This window comes from Bos taurus, chromosome 3 (assembly GCF_002263795.3).
Source record: "Bos taurus isolate L1 Dominette 01449 registration number 42190680 breed Hereford chromosome 3, ARS-UCD2.0, whole genome shotgun sequence".
In the NCBI taxonomy this organism is placed as follows: Eukaryota; Metazoa; Chordata; class Mammalia; order Artiodactyla; family Bovidae; genus Bos; species Bos taurus.
The window spans coordinates 92,639,738-92,661,640 of NC_037330.1; the positions used below are offsets into that span (position 1 = coordinate 92,639,738).

At 51.9% G+C, this 21,903-nt stretch overlaps 1 protein-coding gene across 3 annotated transcripts in view; it reads left to right on the top strand.

Moving 5' to 3' along the window:
- The window catches only part of GLIS1 (GLIS family zinc finger 1), a 260,514-nt gene that overhangs the window by 160,296 nt on the left and 78,315 nt on the right, over positions 1 to 21,903 (top strand). For all 3 annotated transcript variants that reach the window (XM_010803559.3, XM_059885137.1, XM_059885138.1), the window contains exons 3-4: positions 805 to 982; positions 9,084 to 9,966. In XM_010803559.3, coding sequence (XP_010801861.3) covers positions 805 to 982; positions 9,084 to 9,966 — 1,061 coding nt within the window. The remainder of the gene's footprint in view (positions 1 to 804; positions 983 to 9,083; positions 9,967 to 21,903) is intronic.

Sequence of the window (21,903 nt, forward strand, 5' to 3'; positions counted from 1 at the left end):
ATGCGGGTTCAGTCCCTGGATCAGGAAGATCCCCTGGAATAAGCAATGGCAACCTACTCCAGTAATCTTGCCTGGGGAATCCCATGGACAGAATAGCCTGGCGGGCTACAGTCCATGGGACTGTAAACAGCTGGACACGACTGAGCACACACATAGATTTCAAGACTAATTGAGGCGCATCTCCCTCAGTTTGTCTCCTTAAAAATCCAGGAGTTGGGCACAGCAGGGCCTGTGATAGCCTGTCAAAGAACCATGGAGGTAGAGAGGTGTGAGTAACTGTGTACTGTGCCTCTGTGGAGTAACGCTATTTGGAGAACAACGTGCGTTGAGCTTTGGTGATAACAAGAACACATGCTGCTTAGTGAGCACCTCCTCTTTGACCTACAAGTGTCAGTGACACTCACCCGTTGGGCACCCAGCTCCCGCTGTGGCCATGCATGTTGTCAGATAAGTGCCAGGATCTTAGATTGTCAACTCCAAGAGGCAGGAGTGTGTGTGTCTAGCCCACCATGTTTCCCGCACCCAGAATCGTGTCTCGTATGTTGTAAGTGTTCTGTGTTTGTATGAAGATAAACAGTTACCCACTGGAGCTCAGCATCTGCATCTGAGAACTGGGGATTTTATTACAGACCCTGCTGGTGATTATGGGAATTAACAGGGGTCCCCAGTGCCTGGTACAGCAGAGGTTCGGGTCGTATTGCTTAAGGGGCTCTGTGCCACGGGAACCCCAGTGACTGCCCTGTACCCGCACCTTCTACAGGCTGTCCCCACTCACTTTGTCTGCTTCTGTCTCTCTCTGCATAGTGAATGGAAGCTACGGCCACTGCACTCCAGGCTCGGAGAAGAGTCTGCTGGATCTGGACCTTGCCGAGGGCCCTGGCCCCACCTGCCGCCAGGGCCTGTTCCTCCCTGCAGGAAGCCCGCCACCCCGGGGCCACCCCCTTGCCTGTGAGAGGCTGCTGCATTTCCCCCACCCCAGCAGGTACGTGCTCCAGCCCCACGCATCAGCTGCCTTCTGTAGACGGTCCCTAGGCCTAGGTCCCTAGGGTTTCCTAGGTCTTACCTGGCTCATGGACACACAGGGAAACTGAGGCATGGGAGGGCTGGAGACCAGCTGGAGCCCGTGAGGCATGTGGACAGCTGCCTGGTCCAGGCTCCACACCTCGCCACTGCACCGCCTCGTGAGACGCAGGAATGCTCTTACTGAGGTGGGTTTCCCCATTGCAGAAGCTGAGCTGACTGTTAACCATTTCAGAAGAATAAGATTCAGAGGATGATAGAGAAGCTGGGGAGGGAGACCCCAGCTCAGGGTTCATGCACACTGTAGTGTCCAACCCTGGACTGTTCCTAGAGCAGAGAGGAGTTCCTCCATCTAGACGTCTCCTGCCCCAGGAAGCCACTGCCCCATAGAACTCTGCCAGGTAACCATCATTCAGGGCTGGCACGTTCCCAGTGATGTGCACCTCTGAACAGATATTCCATCAGATTGCATATTGGACTGAACTCTGCCTCCTGAGACTTCTCCAAGGGTCCCAACCGCGTCGCTATGCCCTCTAGTTTGCTGACAGGCAGAGACCAACCCCAGACAGGCCTCTGCACCCACCCACTCAGCCCCATGGCCCTCATCCACTGCCTGGGGCTGCTCTCCTGGGGCCTGTCTCACTGATCAGAAAGTCTAAAACTGGCCCACGTGCCTGTTTATAGCTGGTTCCTTCACCAATCATTTATCAAGCCCCAGTTCTGTCCCAGGCATCATGGTTCATGCTGGGGGTGGGGGTGCCTTGGTGAAGGAAGTAAAGGTCTCCCCAACAGAGTTTACTCTTCAGTGAGAGCTCCATGATGGGAGAGAGTCCTAGTTAGCAGGGGGCTTATTTTTCCCACATGGAACTATTTTCTTTGAGACTATAGGCTCTCTGTGGCTTTCTTTGATATCAGTGAGACTTCTAATTTACATGGAGTGTATTAATCTGCTTGTGTAACTCAGTGAAGCTATGGACCATGTGTGCAGAGCCACTCAAGATGGATGGGTAATAGTGAAGAGTTCTGACACAGCGTGATCCACTGGAGGAGGGAATGGCAAACCACTCCAGTATTCTTGCTGCGAGAACCCCATGAACAGTATGAAAAGGCAAAAGATACGACATGAGAAGATGAGCCACCCCCACCCACCTCAGGTCACAAGTTCTCCAACATGCTACTGGGGGAGAGTGGAGGGCAATTAATGATAGCTCCAGAAAGAATGAAGCGGCTGGGCCACAGTGGAAATGCTGCTCAGCGGGGGATGTGTCTAGTAGTGAAAGTGAAGTCTGATGCTGTAAGAACAATACTGTGCAGGAAACTGGAATGTTACATCCATAAATCACGGTAAACTGAACGGAGCCAAGCAGGAGGTGGCAGGAGTGAACACTGGTATCTTGGGATTCAGTGAACTAAAATGGATGACAATGGACAAATTTAATTCAGATGACCATTACATCTACTACTGTGGGTAAGAATTCCTTAGAAGAAGTGGAGTACCCCTCCTAGACAACAAAAGAGTCCAAAATGCAGTACTTGGGTGCAATCTCAAAAATGACAGAATGATCTTGTTTTGTTTCCAAGGCAAACCATTCGACATCACAGTAATACAAGTCCATGCCCCAACCACTAATGCCGAAAAAGCTGAAGTTGACTGGCCCTGTGAAGACCTACAAGACCTTCTAGAACTGACACCAAGAAAAGATAACCTTTTCATTGTAGGGTATTAGAATGCAAAAGTAGGAAGTCAAGAGATGCTTGTGGTAACAGGCAAGTTTGACCTTGGAATAAAAAACAATGCAGGCAAAGGCTAACAGAGTTTTGTCAAGAGAACACACTGGTCATAGCAAACACTTTCTTCCAACAACACGTGAGAGCTCTGCACGTGGACATCACCAGATGGTGAACACTGAAATTAGATTGATTATATTCTTTGCAGCTGAAGATGGAGAAGCTCTATACAGTCTGCACAAGACCTGGAACTGACTGTGGGTCGGATCATGAGCTCCTTATCACAAAATTCAGGCTTAAATAAAAGAAAGTAGGGAAAACACTGTACTACTCAGGTATGACCTAAATCATATCCCTTATGATTATACAGTGGAGATGATGGATAGATTTGAAGGATTAGTCTGGTAGACAGGGTGCCAGAAGAACTATGGACGGAGGTCTATAACATTGCACAGGAGGCAGTGGCCAGAACCATCCCAAAGAAAAAGAAAAGCAAGAGGGCAGAGTGGTTGTTTGAGAGGCTTTACAAATAGCTGAGAAAAGAAGAGAAGTAAAGGCAAGGGAGAAAAAGAAAGATATATTCAATATTCAACTAAATACAGAGTCCAGAGAATAGCAGGGAGAGATAAGAAAGCCTTCTTAACTGAACAATGCAAAGAAACAGAAGAAAACAATAGAATGGGTAAGACTAGAGAGCTCTTCAAGAAAATTGGAGATACCAAGGAAACATTTCATGCAAAGATGGGCACAAGAAAAGGACAGAAACAGTAAGGATGTAATAGAAGTAGAAGAGGTTAAGAAGAGGTGGCAAGAATACACAGAAAAACTGTACAAAAAAGGTCTTAATGACCCAGATAACCACAATGATGTGGTCACTCACCTATAGCCAGACATCCTGGAGTGTGAAGTCAAGTAGGCCTTAGGAAGCATTACTACGAACAAAGCTAGTGGAGGTGATGAAATTCCAGTTGAGTTATTTAAAACTCTAAGGGATGATCCTGTTAAAGTGCTTCAGTCAATATGCCAGCAAATTTGGAAAACTCAGCAGTGGTCACAGGATAAAGCAAAGGTCAGTTCTCATTCCAACCCCAAAGAAAGGCAATGCCCAAGAACATTTGAACTACCACACAGTTGCATTCATTTCACATGCTAGCAAGATAATGCTCAAAATCCTTCAAGCTAGGCTTTAGCAGTACATGAACCGAGAAATTCCAGATGTACAAGCTGGGTTTAGAAAAGGCACAAGAACCAGAGATCAAATTGCCAGCATTTGTTGGATCATAGAGGAAACAAGGGAATTCTAGAAAAACATCCACTTCTGTTTTGTTGACTATGCGAAAGCCTTTAACTGTGTGGATCACAACAAACTGTGGAAAATTCTTAGAGAAGGAAATACCATAAAGCCTTACCTGTCTCCTGAGAAACCTGTATACAGGTCAAGAAGCAACAGTTAGAATTGGACATAGAACAACAGACTAGTTCAAAGTTGAGAAAGAAGTACAGCAAGGCTGTGTATTGTCATCCTGCTTGTTTAAGCACAAACTGGAATCAAGATTACTGTGAGAAATATCAACAACCTCAGATATGCAGATGACACTACCCAAATGTCAGAAAGTGAAGAGAACTAAAGAGCCTCTTGATGAAAGTGACAGAGAGTGAAAAAGCTGATTTAAAGCTCAACATTCATAAAACTAAGGTCATGGCATCGAGTCCTATCACTTCATGGCAAATAGATGGGAAAAAGTGGAAGCAGTGACAGATTTTATTTTCTTGGGTTTCAAAATCACTGCAGACAGTGACTGCAGCCATGAAATTAGAAGACACTTGCTCCTTGGAAGGAAAGCTATGATAAACCTAGACAGCGTATTAAAAAGCAGAGACATCACTTTGCTCACAAAGGTCCATATTGTCAAAGCTATGGTTTTTCCAGTAGTTAGGTACAGATGTGAGAGTTGGACCATAAAGATGGCTGAGCGCTGAAGAACCGATGCTTTTGAACTGTGGTTCTGGTGAAGACTCATGAGAGTCCATTGGACTGCAAGGGAATCAAATCAGTCAATTCTAAAGGAAATCAGTCCTGAATATTCATTGGAAGGACTGATGCTGAAGCTGAAGCTCCAGTATTTCCCACCCAATGAGAAGAGCTGACTCATTGGAAAAGACCTTGATGCTGGCAAAGGTTGAAGGCAAGAGGAGACGCAGGCAACAGGATGAAATGGTTGGATGGCATCGCTGACTCAATGGACATGTGTTTGAGCAAACTCTGGGGGATGGTGAGGGATAGCGAAGCCTGGTGTGCTGCAGGTCATGGGGTTACAAAGGGTTGAACATGAACGGAACAACAACAACAGTTAATCTGCTTGGGCTGCCATAACAAAGCCCTTCAGATTGGGTGGCTCAAAGAACAGACATTTATTTCCTCAGTTCTGGAGGTCCAGGATCAAGGTGTCTGCAGGTTTGGTCTCTGCTGAGGCCTCTCTCCTGGGCTCGCAGATGGCCACCTTTTTACTCCCCTGTGTCCTCACGGGGTCTTTTCTTGGTGTGTGCACCTCTGGTGTCTTGTCTTATTCTTACAAGGACTCCAGTCCTATTGGATCAGGGCCTTTGCCCTATTTCCACATTTAACCTTAATTATCTCCCTGAAGGCCCTACCTCCAAATCCAGTCTCACTGGGGGTTAGGACTTCAAATTATGAATTTTAAAGGGATGCATTTAAGTACATGACGAGGAGTAAGCAAGCATCTTTTAGACTTTGATCTGTGCATTGTTTGGCGACAGTCAAATGCATTTATCTGCTTGATTGTTCACTGAGGCTCCCATGGCAGCATCTAGTTTGCTCAGTGAAATTCCTTCTATCTTACGGAGGAAGCTATGCTAGTCAAAGCTTAGGAAGTAGAAAAATTTTTTTTTTTTTGTAGAGATGATCAGAAACATCATTTGTTATTTTGGATGTCATTTGTCAGAGCACAGCAGAGTCTGTACCCAGGACCCTATACCAGTATCAGTCTTGAGTCGCCACCGCTTCTGCTGCTGTTCTGGCTCTTCCAAACTTCCTCATTTTCCTGAAGAAAAAGAGCCCCCAGCCCCCATCCCACACCCAGTTGGATCCTGTGCCTTCTCCCTCCCACTGGATTGCCTTGTGTCTTGGGGTCTCTCTGTTCATGCTGCTCCCTCTGATTCAAACAGATCAGATTCAAATTCCTGCTCTCACTGCCTGCCTCTGAGGGCTGGGCACCTTGCTTCATTCCTAAGTCAAATAGATGGTAGTGTCTCCCTTGAAGAATTTGGCCATGCCTTCAGCAGATACGTGCATCGTTGTATCGTTGGGATTCATGAGATGGCCCCTGGGAAAGCGGCTGGAGTTGTTCCTTCTTTCTAGGGCCCTGTGCTCACAGTTTCTAGAGATTGCGATGGGAATTGCCTGGGGTGACAGGGCTCAGCAGCAGAGCAGGGCCAGAACCACTGCCTAGCCTCATAGGGACAACGAGGGCAAGGAGAGGGGCTGCCTTAGCTGGCATTCAGAGCCAGGAGACCCTGGGGCCTGAGCTGACCCTTCCCTGCCTGATGCCATTCAAGGTTTTGCTGTTGATTATTCAGGTAACTCGCTTCCCTAGTTGCTCAGTGGTAAAGAATCTACCTGCAGTGCAGGAGATGTGGGTTCAATCCCTGGGTTGGGACGATCCCCTGGAGGAGGGCATGGCAAGCCACTCCACTGTTCTTGCCTGGAGAATCCCATGGACAGAGGAGCCTGGTGGGCCATAGTCCATGGGGTCACAAAAGATTCAGGCATGACTTAGCGACTGAACAACAAATTCGGGTAACTCAGTCACAGAACAACACAGCTCTTCTCTTCTCCTAGTGTTGGTTGCTTTAACCTGGCTTTGTTATTTTTAAATTTACTTATTTTTAATTGGAGGGTAGTTGTTTTACAAAGCTGTGTTGGTTTCTGCCATACATCAACATGAATCAGCCATAGGCATACATATGTCCACTCCCTCTTGAACCTCTCTTCCACCTCCCACCCCATCCCACCCTTCTAGGCTGTCACAGAGCACCAGGTTGGGCTCCCTGCATCACACAGCAAATTCCCACTGGCATCTATTTTACACACAGTCTGTTTTTAAAGCGATTGCTCCAAACAGATGCTCATCTGGCTGCCCTTCCCCACCCATGCCCACCTCCGCCAGACCCAGGATCATGACCATGCAAAGAGCACTATTTTTTTTAAGCTCCACAAAGTCATAACTTCAGATAAGATCTTTAAGCTGCTCAGAGCTTTCTGCTAGCAATAGTGAGCCCAGAGTCCCTAGCCCTGTAGATTGGGGGTATGTGTTTGCTCCCTCTGATTCCACCTGGTGACCATGCTCTGGACAGCAGAGTTCCTGAGAAGGAAGAGAGGCCTCTGGTGAGTGAGGCAGAGACTTGTTCAAGTGTAATTGAGAACCGAACAGAAGCGCCCCTTCCCCAGCCTCCCATCCAGGGAGCACTTCAGGTTGGGTTCTGCACATGCGAAGGCTACACCCTGGGAGGGACGGGGAGCCTGGGCTCCGGTCCATGCCTGTCTCTGGTTTGCTGCTTGTGGCTTCTGTGAGCGCTCCGCGCTCTTGGTAGCCATGGTGTTGGAGCCAGTGGTCTCTGAGGGCTCCAGGCTCTGACTTTCCTTCTCTCCTGTCCTGTCTCTGCTCCTCCACCTCAAGGCTGGAGCTGAGGATGCCAGAGCTCCAGGGACCCCAAGAGGGAGGGGATGGGCTGCCGGGCCATGTTGGGAAGCAGACGGACAGGTGATGACCCCACCACCCCGGGCTCCAAAGGAGCCCCAGGAAGGTGGCAGTAATAATGGCAGTGCTGGTGGTACCCCTCACCATGCTGCCCTCCCAGAGGGCTGTCACAGCACCTGTCTCCTCCCTTGATCCTGGCAGCCACCCTCCAAGGTAGGGAGGGTTAGTACTCATTTCACAGGTGAGGAAACTGAGGCTTGGCTGGGGAAAGGTACAAGGGCGTGTGGGGTCAGGCTTTGGGCACGTCAGTAGCCCTCTTAATCTGCCCAGCCAGCTGCTGGGGCTTCTCTGGCCCTGAGTCCAGTGTCACTTTGCTGGGGTCTCCCCCTCTCAGAATTCTCTGATGACCGGCAGGCCCTGACACCTCTTTCTGCATGGGCTTGTCCTGCATTTGGGAGAGGCCCTCTCTAGGAAGGTGTGTACTACCTGTGTGATGATGGCAGCGTCTTGACCAGCCGGGCCCTGCCCATCATCATCCTCACCCTCAGGAGAGCCATTCAACGTCAGGGTGCAGGGAGAGGTCCAGAGCATCTTGCCAAGGTCTGCACAGCGAGGTGTGGCTGAGCCTGGCCCCAGGTCTCAACCTGAGACCTGAGGGTTGGGTGTTCCCTAGTGGTCCTGTGGCTAAGACTCCATGCTCCCAAAATGCAGGAGACCCAGGTTCGATCCCTGGTCAGGAAATTAGATCCTGCGTGCCGCCATGAAGACAGAAGATCCTGCGTGCTGCTATTAAGACTCAGTGCTGCCAAATAAATAAATAAATATCTATATATATATTTTTTAAAGAGATAGAGACCTGAGGGTTAAGAGAAGTTAACCTAGATTTTCCCACTGTCCCACGTGGCCTGCCTTCCCATGGCTTCTCCCCAGAGTGGCATTTCGTGCACTCACTGGCTTGACATTCTGGAACATTCGCTCCGAAGAAAGTTTTCTTCGGTTTTTCCTGGGATGACTCCTCACTGTGACTGTGATTCAAACCCCTACCCACTGATGTTCACAGTGGAAAAAAACAGATTGCTTGGGGCAAAACATCACATTTTTAGAAGTTAAGAATGATTACAAGAATTAAGAGAGATTTAAGGGACAAGTAAGCAGAATTTAAAACAGACTGGACCTGGTGTCTCTCCGTGAACCATTCTCAGCCTTCTTCCTCCAGAACTCACTAGAAGGTCACAGGCAGCGGGACAGGGCAGACCCAGGGAGGCCTCAGAGGCAGGACAGATGGCGCTTGGTCTGGAGAGGGTGGTCTGGATATAATAAAAGGACAAAATGTGCGCCTTAACTGGCATCTTCCCCCACACAGTCATGTTTTCAGACCTCCTGCCTCTCTTGAACATCTCCCCAGCCCCCTCCGCTTTTTCTCTCTCCCCTTCTTGCTCCATGCTCTTTCCTGCTCACTGGACCACCAGGCCTCATCTCTCTGCTGCCAGTGTCAGCCTTCCTCCCCTGCTCTGGGCTTCTCCGCCCCCTCCGCCCTCAGGCTCCTGCTGTCCCCGGCCCGGCCCTCCCCACTGTGGAGTGCCCACCCTCTCATGACCCCTCTGCACTGTCTTCCAGGTCCCCCAGGCCCCAGGCCACCTATGTGAATGGTGGCCTCCCAGCCACACAGCACATCAAGCAGGAATCCCTGCCTGACTACCGGGCCATGACGGAAGCTCGCGCACCCCCATCCGCCCACTGCCGGGCCCCGCCGGCCACAGGCCTGCACACAGACCTGGACCTCCCGGGCCGAGGCCTTGCCAACCCCGCACCTTCCTGCTACCTTCTGGGCAGTGAACCCAGCTCGGGCCTGGGACCCCCACCTGAGGCCCACCTCCCGGAGGGGGGCCTGAAGCGCTGCTGCCTCCTGGGGCTGCCCCCCACCTCCTCGGTCTCTGTCTCGCCCTGCGCCGCCTCCGACATCACTTCCATCATCCGCTCCTCCCAGACAGCCCTGGTTACCTGTGTCAACGGACTCCGGAGCCCCCCTATGCCGGGAGACACGGGGGGCCCTCCCAAGCGGGCCCGGCCCAGCTCTGCGTCCACCGAGAGCCACGAGGGCACTTTGCGGCTTGAAGCGTGCCGGAAGGCCGGCTTCCTGAAGCAGGAGCCCGCGGACGAGTTCTCAGAGCTCTTCGGACTTCACCAGCAGGGCCTGCCGCCCCCCTACCCCCTGTCTCAGCTGCCGCCTGGCCCGGGCCTTGGGGGTCTGGGGCTGGGCCTGGCGGGCAGGGGGTTGGCTGGGCGGCAGGCGTGCCGTTGGGTGGACTGCTGTGCAGCCTATGAGCAGCAGGAGGAGCTGGTGCGGCACATCGAGAAGAGCCACATAGACCAGCGCAAGGGCGAAGACTTCACCTGCTTCTGGGCAGGCTGCGTGCGTCGCTACAAGCCCTTCAACGCCCGCTACAAGCTGCTCATCCACATGAGGGTGCACTCGGGTGAGAAGCCCAACAAATGCATGGTGAGTTCCCACGGCCTCCGGGTTTGCCCCCACAGTGCTGCACTTAGCTCACTGCCCTGGCAGAGCTCTGCCTGGGGGCCTCCCCTGGCGTCTGGCCAGGGTCCCCTTGCTTGAAGAGGGAAGGACCAGTACTATGGATGTGGCCACCAGTCACAATGGTCAGTGCCCCATTCACTGGGGACCTTGGTGGAGGGCTCCTCGAACTTGCCAGGTACCCTCTTCTCTACCGTCTACGGTCTGGTGTCACACACGCTGTTCAGGTGGTGACACCTGTGATCTGGGGTCAGAGCAGCTCAGCCGGCCTTCTTTCTTACACACAAATGCTCGTGTCCCGTCTGCTGATGACCAGGTGAGTCATGGGGAATATGCTCGCCCCTGGCTCTGGCTCTTCACTCGGGGTCACAGGCTTGATTTTGTCCACAGAGCACTGGGTCCCTACAGGCATCAGGCTTGAGAGCTGTGGGTGCCCAGAGCAGGCTTTGGGGTGAGACCTTTGGTTAGCAGATAAGGCCCTGGATAGCACCTGCGGCGTTCTGGCTGAGGTGGAGACTAAGGTTTCCAGGGACATGCCTATGCTTGCACACACACATGTGCACACTCACACACACACACACATGCGTGCACGCACACACACACACACATTAACTGTAGGCATTGAGGCCTCCAGCCCTTCTGACTGGTCATTTTCACGTGCTGCTCTCACTGTGGTGGAAATCTGTATCAGGAATGTTGTCTTAGTCTCTGATATCTTTAGCCAAGCCACCCTCAAGGTCCCGCCAGCTCATCAGGACAGGTGCCTGCCTGGGAGTGGAAGGGCCGATGGAGGTACCAAGTCCCAGCTCTGTCTTCCCAACTGCTGGGGCTTGGGAAAGGCAGAGGAAGGAAGCAGTGTGCCTGGTCTGTAGGGCCAGTGTCATAGCCAAAGTTGAGTTCTTCCAACACTCGTATGCACTCACTGTCTCTGGGCCCTCGCCTGCCTCATGGAGAACTCAGTCTGGGAAGGGGTGCAGCTGGGGGAGAGGTGGACCTCTCTCTGTTCTTGCTCAAAGCGCTGGGCAGCATTGCAGGGCCAGGGAGGGGGCGAGAAGCATCGGCAACCAGCAGCATAAAGTCCATCTTCCTGGGACCAGCTGTTGGCCCTTGGGGCCCATCTGCTTGTGACTTGGGCACCCACTGGACCAGCTTATATAACTTCAAGGAGGCTATGTCTTGAGGATGAGAAAGAATTCACTCTGTAGACAAGTGAGGGGCAGCGGACAGCCTCTGCCAAATAATGTGGGGTGGTTGGCATGCTGGGGTCATGGGGAGCGGCTGGAATGAGCAGGCTGAGAAGTGGACTGTATTGTGTGTCTTTGGGCTGAGAGTGTGCTGGAGGGAGAGCTGGTGGCCAGGCTGATTCTTGGTGATGCCCCTGTTCATCTGGGGTGTTGTGACACGTGACTTGTAAGAGGGCATGCCCCTGTCTGGAAGGAGTTGTCCAGAGGGCATCACAAGGCGGGGTCCTGGGCTGCACACAGTCCCCGTCTCTCTCGGAGATCCTGCAGTTGACAGCCACTGAGCTGCAGTTCTCCTTCACATCTTCTGTCTGGGGGTGACATCACTGGTACCTGCAAGGCCCTTGTGGAGGCAGCCTGACCTGAACCCTGGCATGGAGCTTTTCTTGGGCTCCCATGTAGAGTTGATGGGAGGGAGGTGAGTGACAGGAGTCACTCACAGACTCTGAGATGGAGTCTGTATCCACCCAGGGAGGAGAAACCTAAATGGGCTTCATGGGGCAGGTGATGTTCAAGCCATGTCTATATTTACCTGGGGTTGCCAAGGGCTTTTGCAGATGAAGAAGTGGAAGTTCAGTAGGGCCCAGCGGGCCTTCCACCTGCTGCTGTGAGAACACTTCATCTTACCTCTTAGGGGTTTAGGATTATGGTAGTAAGACCTGCAAGCCCAGCCCCTGAGTGCTGACTGTGTGCAGGGGCTATTCTAAGCCTGTGGTCTCATGCTCCCTGTGGTCCTCACAACAACATTATGGGGCAGATACTATTTTTCCCCATTTTAAAGATGAGGCAACTGAGGCTCAGAGAGATTGTATAATTTGCCCCAGGTCCCACAGTTAGAGACAAACCATAATGACAACAATAATAGAGGCTAAGAATCTTGCTAGTAATACTAATAACAATGATGAAGATAACTTGCCCCCTTCTGGCTCCGCTGGTAAAGAATCCACCTACAATGAGGGAGACCTGGGTTCGATCCCTGGGTTGGGAAGATCCCCTGGAGAAGGGAAAGGCTACCCACTCCAGTCTGCCCTCTGATGCCCTTTCGCAACACCTACCATCTTACTTGGGTTTCTCTTACCTTGGATGTGGGGTATCTCTTTACGGCTGCTCCAGCAAAGTGCAGCCGCTGCTCCTTACCTTGGACGAGGGGTATCTCCTCACGGCTGCCCCTCCTGACCTTGAACGTGGAGTAGCTCCTCTTGGCCCTCCTGCACATTGGAAAAGACTCTGATGCTGGGAGGGATTAGGGGCAGGAGGAGAAGGGGATGACAGAGGATGAGATGGCTGGATGGCATCACCAACTCGATGGACATGAGTTTGAGTGAACTCCGGGAGTTGGTGATGGACAGGGAGGCCTGGCGTGCTGCAATTCATGGGGTCGCAAAGAGTCGGACATGACTGAGCGACTGAACCGAACTGAACCCACTCCAGTATTCAGGCCTGGAGAATTCCATGGACTGCAGTGCATGGAGTCAAAGAGCTGGACACCACTGTGACTTTCACTTCACTTTCAAGGTTACACAGCTAGTAACCTTGGGAGTGGAAGTTGAACTCTCATCTTTCTAAACTGTGATGCTCCTGTTTGTGTGCATTTTCCCCTGTTAAACTGATTGTTCTCTGGGGTCCTGGGGCCAGCCCTGCCGGGTGCCATCCTCTGAAGATGGTAGCAGAATCTCTGAGGTCTACTGTGTGTGCTGTGGGCGTGCTGCCTCTTCCAGAGAGACCGGTGCAGTAGGTAACCCAGGGGAAGGGGCGGGCGCTAGTCCGCACCCAGATAAATAAAATCTCCCTTCCCTGTAAAATTATTAATTTCTCATGACAGGCCTCTGCTACCATGTGCTGTAATAGACAAAGGAATTTTGGTCGCAGAGCCTCCAGAGAACAGGAAATAGATGAGACACTTTGATTGAAGAGTAAATGGCCCACTAAAATAGCAGTTAATCCTTTTATTATCTTTCCAGCAGCCATTTGCACAGTTCTTTCATGAGGTAAGCCTTCCCCGCCCAGTCCAACTGTAACACTCCCGTGCTCGTCCTTGCAGCTGGTTCACATTTATCCTGCGGAGCCTCTGCTCCCACACCAGGTGGGCCTGGAGGAGCCCTCTGCCTAGGCCGTTCGTCTCGCTGTGCACCCTCCTTCCACGGGCGCACCCCCCCCTCCCCCCACCCTCTCCGCGGCCCATCCGCGCCGTCCAGAGGAAGCGCCCTAATCTCTTTGCAATATCCTGTTATGTTTCTTATGTTGTTGGAGTGTCTTAGCCTTATTAAATTTGGGGTTTCATCTGCGTTACGATAGCAAGGTTACGTCCAACCCAAATACTGACGCGACGCCTCCGAGACGTTAACTTTGAAAAGATTAATTTCTTGCTTTCTTAGATTGGCTCTCCCAGACAGTTGGAATTCTGATTGTCTGAGACTGCAGAAATTAGCAGACTATGAGTTTGCTTTTTTCCACGTTGAGAAAAAGACAGGCCGAAGTGAAGGAGGAGAATCTCAGAATCTCTCATAACCTTAGGTTTTGATGACAATTCCTGACTTTTGTGAAGAGCTTGACCAAAGCTGTGAGCACGGCATGGAAGGTGTGAAAGGCAGGTGAAAGCACAAATCTAGAGTCACACTGACCTGGGGCCCTGCCGCTTACCGGCTGTGTGACCTCAGGCAGGTGACTTAACCTCTCTGAATCGTCCTCCTCGTCCTTGGTCGCTCAGTCGTGTCTGACTCTTTGTGGCCCCATGGGTCTGCAGCCTGCCAGGGTCCTCTGTCCATGGAATTTTCCAGGCAAGAGTACTAGAGTGGGGTGCCATGCCTTCCTCCAGGGGATCTTCCCAGTGCAGGGATTGAACCTGTGTCTGCTGCACTGGCAGGCAGGTTTTTAACCACCAGTGCCACCTGGGAAGCCCTCCAGTCTCTGAATCGTACTCAGTTGTAAAATGGAGTGATAATATTACCTACCTTTTAGGGCTGTTGCTATTAGGATTGAAAGAGATAACATAGGGAAGTGCTTGCTGCTGCTGCTGCTGCTAAGTCGCTTCAGTCGTGTCCGACTCTGTGCGACCCCATAGATGGCAGCCTACCAGGCTCCTCGTCCCTGGGATTCTCCAGGCAAGAGTACTGGAGTGGGGTGCCATTGCCTTCTCCAGGGAAGTGCTTAGTTAATTCTTAGCTTCCTCGGGCATACTCTTCACACTGATCATCTGAAGAGATTCATACAGTAGCCCTAGGAATTAGGACGGGGTTGTTGATGGCTGTTTTACCAATGAGGAACCTGAGACTCAAAAGAGCCAGGCAGGAGTGGAGCCCGGCCTGGAGGTTGGCTGAACACTGCAGCCTCCACTGTTGTGGGGTGGGCAGGAGTGTCACACGTGCTGATGGCCTTGTGGGCAGGTGTCTGCCAGGGACGCACGGCCTCTGCTCCGTGCCAGATGGCTATTCAGGGTGACTGGAGTTAGAAGGGGGAGCCGGGGCAGGGCCACAGGGAGGAGGCGCTCGTCCCTGCTCTCCCAGTCCTGATGCACGGCTGAAGCCTCAGGTCTGGACTTACATCCTGCCTGGGTTCCTCTGGCAGCTGCAGCTGCACTGACCATTGGTCCCTTGCCCCCTCCAGACGGTCCTAAATGTTGTCGGACTGGGACCAGGGATATACATGAGAAAGAGGCTTGACTGGGGGTCTGGGATCATATCTCATAGGAAGTCCTGAGGAAGGAGAGACCTAGCTTATTCTGAGACAAGCTATGTCCAGCTATGGATTACCTTGCCCTAGCTAAGGTAATGTCAGTTCGAAGACTCAATGTATCTGCTCTGTATCACCTGGTGCAGCTGCCTGGACCATTCCATAGGCTGCCACCTTTGCCCAGACTCTCCCTTCAGCAGAGTAGAATCCTCAGTGCTGCTCATATCACAGCATGTGGGGTCCCGAGCATCTGTCCCCGCCCCCCAATGTCCTGAGACCAGCCCAGTGAGGGGCCACATTCCTGGCCAGCTGACAGCCCTGACTCATCTCAGCATCTCCGGCTCATCCCAGGGAATTATCCAGGAGTTTGAAATGACTGAGCAGGCAGCTTTACCAGTCCATCCTCATCATGTAGGAAGAGGGCATGGGGAAGACAGGCCCTGAGAGAGTGGGGATCCAGGATCGCACAGCAGATGGGGCAACTTCAGTGGGCAGGGGGCTTCCTGGTGCGACTGGTCACCAAAAGTTGGAAAAGTGACCTTCCAATGAAGGAAGAATTCACCCCGTGAAGCACTTGCTTTGCCGGAGGGACACCTCTCCTGTGTGCCAGGAGTCAGGGGTCTAGAGATGAAGGTGATGTGAGACTTCTAGCGCCAGGGGAAGGATTCTGCCCTTTAATCCTGTGGTCTTAACTACTGGACGAGGGAGGGTGGGAGAAGAGCCAGGAGCTGCAGTTTTCAGCCTGGCTGCTTGTTGGAGTCGGTCAAGGCAGGATAGGAACATTATTGAAATACTCACTGGGTAATTTTCAGTACTTAGGGCTTCCATGCATGTGTGGTCTCAGCCCTCAGAACATTCCTGGAGACTGGAATTATCCCCATTTTACAGATGGGGAAAGGCTAGTCCAGTTCATGCCCAAGTTCAGGTCTCAGGTGTATCGTGGGGTCAATTTGAACCCAAGTCTCAGCCTGACTCCAGAGACTGTGCACTAGCCATGACCCCGAGCCATTTCCCAAGCAGAGAATTGTCATCTGTTTACACATGTTGGGAAAACATCCAGATCTGAAACTCACTCAGCAAGCTGATACCGAGTGCTTCCCATGTGCCAGGCCCTCGTGGGCAGTGGGTTTACAGAAGAGAATCAGAGTCAACCTGGCCCCGTGGAGCCCTGATGGAGCAGGGAAGCAGGTAGGCACCTGTGTTTAACTAGTTTTCCCAAGCCACTGGCACATCATCTTAAGAGCCTGCAGGTCCCTGCCCTGCCGACGTGATGGGTCTTTTGTTCTGTATTAGAGAGCACTCATGGGATGAAGAATAAGACCATTTCACCATGTTAAAAATCATTGTCACCTGAAAACAGTCTCCCTTTCTGGAGGCTGTGCTTTCTGGTGAGATTAAAAGACTGTAAAATTGAGCATGGTTTAAACCCCTTGCCCTGGAGGAGCCTGCTGTACATGAGTCCATAGAGGCCAAGCTGGTCCAGCCAGGTCTGGTCACCAAACCCACCCACTTTGGAAATGGGCCTGAGCCTTGCCTCGTTCTGATGGTGGGGAGCGAGAGGGTCTGGGTAGGAAAACCTTCTGAGCAAATGCAGTCCTTAAGTTAGCACTGTGCGCTTGTTAAGGACCCTTACTGAGGTCCGTCCTCTGGGCCTTGGCTTTTGCTGATACCTCCGTATGGAGTACTTTTTCCAGCCTGTGCGTGTGTGGCTAAGTTACTTCAGTCATGTCCGACTCTTTGCCACCCTGTGGACTGTAGCCCGCTAGGCTTCTCTGTCCTTGGGAGTCTCTAGGCAAGAATACTGGAGTGGGTTGCCATGCCCTCCTTCAGGGGATCATCCCAACGCAGGGATCTAACTCATATCTCTTATGTCTCCTGCATTGGCAGGCAGTTTCTTTACCACTAGTGCCGCCTAGGAAGCCCAGCAAACTCCTAACCATCCTGCACAACCCAGTCCAGTGTCCTCTCCTCAGCTCCCCCTCTCTGTGCCTCCTGTTCTCCCACCATGTGTTCCCCCATTTATAACAGTGCTCCTGGTGTGAATGTCTTGGAGACCACATGCTGTTTGGCACCTGGCCTGGCCTTGGAGGCAGAGATGCTGAGCCTGTTCCCAAGGCTTTGCTGGGGTGGTCATCTGACCTCTGTGCTCCGAAGCTGTGTGAAGTTGCCTGGACACTGTCCTCCAGAGCAGTTTCCTATAAAGTTGCAAGATTGGAGGGACCTTAAAGATGGTCACAGCCACCCCTTATCTGATGCTTGAAATTTCGCTGTAGGAAAGCCTTAATTTTAAACCTGGCCAGCCTGTGATTGTGTGCAATTAACTTGACTCTTGTGAGCCTGTTTTCTTACCTGTAAAGTGGAGAGAATATGACTGTTCTGAGGCTTCGATGAGGGACTATACATGAGATGCCTGTGCGGTGCCTGGCACACAGTAAGCACACAGCACGTGATCTGACTGCTCTGGGCGGTTTGCATTAGGATACGAAAAGAGGGAGGGTCTAAAATGCACAGCGGTCAAGCAGTCCTGAGTGTCCCCAGAGGAACAGAGACTGTCGTAACTTTCAGCTCGGGCATGGATGTGGCCTTGGATGGCTCACTTGGCTATGCTGAGCCTCAGTTTCCTGATCTGTGAAATGGGATTAATGCCTAGCATTCTGTGTTTCTTGGGGCTCAGCAGATGCTCCTGCCCTTTCCCTTCTTGAAGTCAAGGTTCCAGCTCCACAGATCTTGGCTTACACTGGATGCCTTCCTCTCTTCCCCAGTTCGTAAAACTCAAACTCAGGGGCCTTCGTAAGGAGAGGCTTTCTGGAAATTTTAGCCTTGGGAACAACTCAGAGCCCTGAGGGCTCCCACTCATCACTGTTTAGAGGGGGAAACTGAGGCGCCACAGATGGAAAAGACTTGCCTGGAAAAGAGAGGAAGGAGGCTCATCCCCACTCTGCTGCTTACTGACTGTGCAAACTTGGACCGGTCACTTCACTCCTGAGCCTCCACTAATGCATCTATAAAATGGGGCTTATGATGCTCACCCAGAAGAGTCTCTGAGGGGTGGAGGCTTGTGCTTCGAAAACTGCAGAGGGTATCAAGTTGAGTCCCCAACTCCCAGTCCAGTGCTCCTGCCCACAGCCAGGCCCGGAGTACATAGTCACCCTCATAGGCCTGTCCCTTCCAGCTGGGTTTTCCAACAGGCACAGAACCCACTAGCCACCTGCTTCCCAGATGCAGTGCCTGGCCTTTAGGCCTCTGTGTGCAGCTCTTCTGCCCCCTCCTCCTCTGCTGCACAGCCCCCCATGCCCACCTCTCTTCCTTCCACATCTGTCCCCACCCCTGCTACTCCCATGCACTCCCCCATCCCCAGCCCTACCTCATCTCCATCCCTGACTCCCCGCCCCCCATCTTATTTAAAGTCTGAGTCAGGAATTGGTGAGTCAGGGAGGACCAATGACTAAACACGGAGGATAACTTTTGGGGTTCATATCCCCACTCTGCCCCTTAACCAACAGTGAGACCTCAAACAAGTCACGTGGCCTCTCTGAGCCTCAGTTTCCTGTCTGTGTAAAAGGGAGAGTGTTGTGAGAATTAAATGAGATCATGTGTATGGAGCACTTACCTCATGCCTCCTGGCAAAATACTCCATGCTTCATGCTTGAGAACAGGAGCGCTTGTTATTTTTTTTTTGAGTCATCAAACCCGAGCTCTCAGAGAGATGAGAATTCCTGGGAGCACCAGACTGGAGGGTACAGGAACACTGGCCAAGTTTTGTGAAGTCAGCACTGCTTTATGGAATATGAAAAAAATTAAGAGTACAAAAACACAGCCCTCTGAATTGAATTTAAAATAATAAAAAGAGAAAAAGCTTTTGAATTTAATGTAAGTGGAATTGAAATGATTCTCTTATTGGCATGAGAAAGTCAGATAAAATCAACACTGACTTGAAGAAAGTGTCCAGAACATGTTTTCGAAGAGGGACATCCTGGAAATGGTAAACTTCATGATTGAGCATTAATAGGCTCTGTCTCCGCTGATGGCAGATGGGTTATCTGAGCCGACCTCCTGCGCCTCACTTGGCCTGCTACAGTGACGGATCTCATCTGTTATGTGAGTGATGGGCCACACCAGCCTTCTGTAGCCCCAGTCACCTCCATGACCCAGGACACTCAGCTTACCTATTTACCTCTGTGGGGAGAGTGCCTTAGGCTCAGCTGTATTGTCTCTCCCCCCGCCACCCCGCTGCCCCACACCACTGCTAGCTCCTCAACACAGTTTTATTGATGCTCTTACTGCACCAGGGCTTCCCTTGTGGCTCAGCTGGTAAAGAATCTGCCTGCAATGCATACGACCTGGGTTCAATCCTTGGGTTGGGAAGATCCCCTGGAGAAGGGAAAGGCTACCCACTCCAGTATTCTGGTCTGGAGAATGCCATGGACTGTATAGTCCATGGGGTCGCAAAGAGTCAGGCATGACTGAGCGGCTTTCAGTTTATGGTGCCAGGTTAGATGCTAGGAGCAGGGGGTGCAGCATCGAATGAGGAATGGTCCAGTGCTGAGTGCATTAACCAAATGCTGCAGAGACACAGAGGAGGGAGAAGTCATCCCCCAGGAGGTCATGAGAGCTGGGCTTTGGAGGGAGAGTAGGGGCTTCCCAGATGCAGATCATGAGGGAAGGCATTTCACGGAAAGGGAGCAGCCACACAAAAGATGTGACGGTCTTGACCCTTGTGGGGAACATAGGTAGCCTCTGGTATTCTGTGCATGGGGGCTGGGAGCAGAAATGGTAGTTGAAGTTGGCCCTTAAAGGACCTTGAAGTCCAGTATGAAGAGCTTGGACTCTACCCTGAGTGGTGGGAGGGTGCTGAGCAGGAGAGTGACACAATCAGCGTTGACATTTAGAATGTTGGTTGTGTTGCGGGAGCATCTGACGGGGAACAGCAGTAGGCAGATGAGGACAGGGAGGCCCAGGAAGGAGCATTCTTCCCTGAGTCCGCTAGAGCAGAGAGTGGAGCCTGGCTGCCAGTCAAGGCCTGGGCACCATGGGCCAGCCCAGCTCAGCTCAGCTCAGCGAGCCGGGCACAGTGTCTGTACCTGATTGGGTACCAGAGCTCAGTCCTCCTTTGGAAACAGCATCCAGCACATTTACCAGTGGGAAATGGGAAAGGCATTTCCCATAATGTGGCTCCGTAAAGTTTGCACAACTGTTCTTTGTTTTCCATCCATCCCCACAATAAATCTTCCTCCACTGCCAGGATTTGGGCCTCTGGGTCTGTAAGTGATTACCGTGCTGACTCGTGCAGCACTGCCTCCTCAAGATGCATTCTTCTGACGTGGGTAATGATAAAATGAGAGCCCATCACTGAGACTTACGGCCTTGCGAGTGGCAGTTTCCAAATGGCTGGGAGGTGGCCGCCTGCTCTGGCCTCTTCCACGTACCCCCACTGCCCCAGCCTCCCTTGATAATCAGCCATGTTGGGGACATAGAGCAGAGAGCTCTATGAGATCACGGGAGTCCTGGGCTGTGCATTTCTTAGAGATGGTGGTCTCTGCTGTCATGGAGGAGAGCAAGTACCAGTGTGTGTTCAGCTGATGGACCATCCACCATCCTCTCTGTTGGACTGAGACAGAAAACATAGGTTTTTCAAGCTAAAATGAACATTTGCAGCTTCCAGAGCATGACCAGGCCCTGGGGTGAAGTTTGGATAGATAGCTCCTGTGCTCAAGGAATGCTTAGGGCAGTGGCAGGACCCTTCTGTTATAATGGCCTCATTGAAATCCACAGCGGGGAAGCTTCCTGGCCAGGTGTCACATCTGGGACCCACCTCCTGTCCCTGGTTCCATGCTCCATCATCTTCCCACTGCCCACACTTGCCTTCTGCACCACAATTGAATCACAAAATATGATGAACCCCTTGTTTGAGGAGATAGTTTGGCCTCTGGGGTCCTTTCTGACCAAGTTTAGTTGCCAATGAACGTGATAGCAGTTGGAAGACAAGGGAGTTTGGCCCCAGGAAGAGTCAGCTGTGCCTCCAGTACTTTCCCAAGATTTCAGTCCTACTCCCTGCTCCCATTTCTTCTCCCCAGGCATCCAGGGCAGGAGGAGGTGGCCTCGTGGAGGCCACAAGTCTGAATGCTTCTTGCTGTGTGCTGGTTCGTACTTTTGCTATTTGCTGATATGGAAACTGAGGCCTGTAGAGAGGGTTTGGCTCATGGAAAATCACAGAGCAAAGGAACCAAAGCTGCACTCCCTGCTTCCCAGTGCAGTGTCTGTTGAGTACCTACTATGCACCAGGCCCCTTGTTGAAAGTTGCTTTGTGTTGCCTCTGTCTGTACCACCACTGCCTCCCAAGATTCTGGAGAAGGCCAGTTGGGTTGTGTTTGCACTGAGGGAGAACCCCCCGGGGCCTCTCCTCTGATGCTCTTCCCAGGCCCTGCAGCGCTTTTTGACAGAGGAGGACTCAAGCCTCATGGTGGCAGATGGCCCACTGGAGGTCACACAGAGGAGATGGCTGGCAGCTTGTGCAGTCCACATGGGTCAGAATCACTTTCCCTCCTGGCAGGATCCAGTTCAGGCAGCCCTGCCCAGCAGGCTCCAGGGAGGCTGCAACCAGTGGTGGGTTTCAGATATCACAGCTCCTTACATGCATTAAAAAAGCATGATGGTTGATTGCTGTGGGTGTTGGTCCCAGAGGAAGACTGGCTTGTGCAAATGCCCACCTAGGTGGGCACCAACACGAGTCTGCAGCTCCTCTGCCCACCCCAACCCCTTATCTTCTTCATGCACATGTAACTAACCACCTGGCCTTGGGACTGTTTTTTCACACGTGTGACAAGGACTTTGATCGGTTCCAAGCCTTTAGGTTTCCTGGTCCCAGCTCCACCAGTCTGGGTGAGACAGCGTGGGCCTGGGGTGCAGAGCTTGGTTCCCTCCCCGGCTTTGCATCAGTCTTGTGGCTCTGGAGGAGCCACCAGACCCTCTGGGACTCTGTTTTGTCATCAGTAAG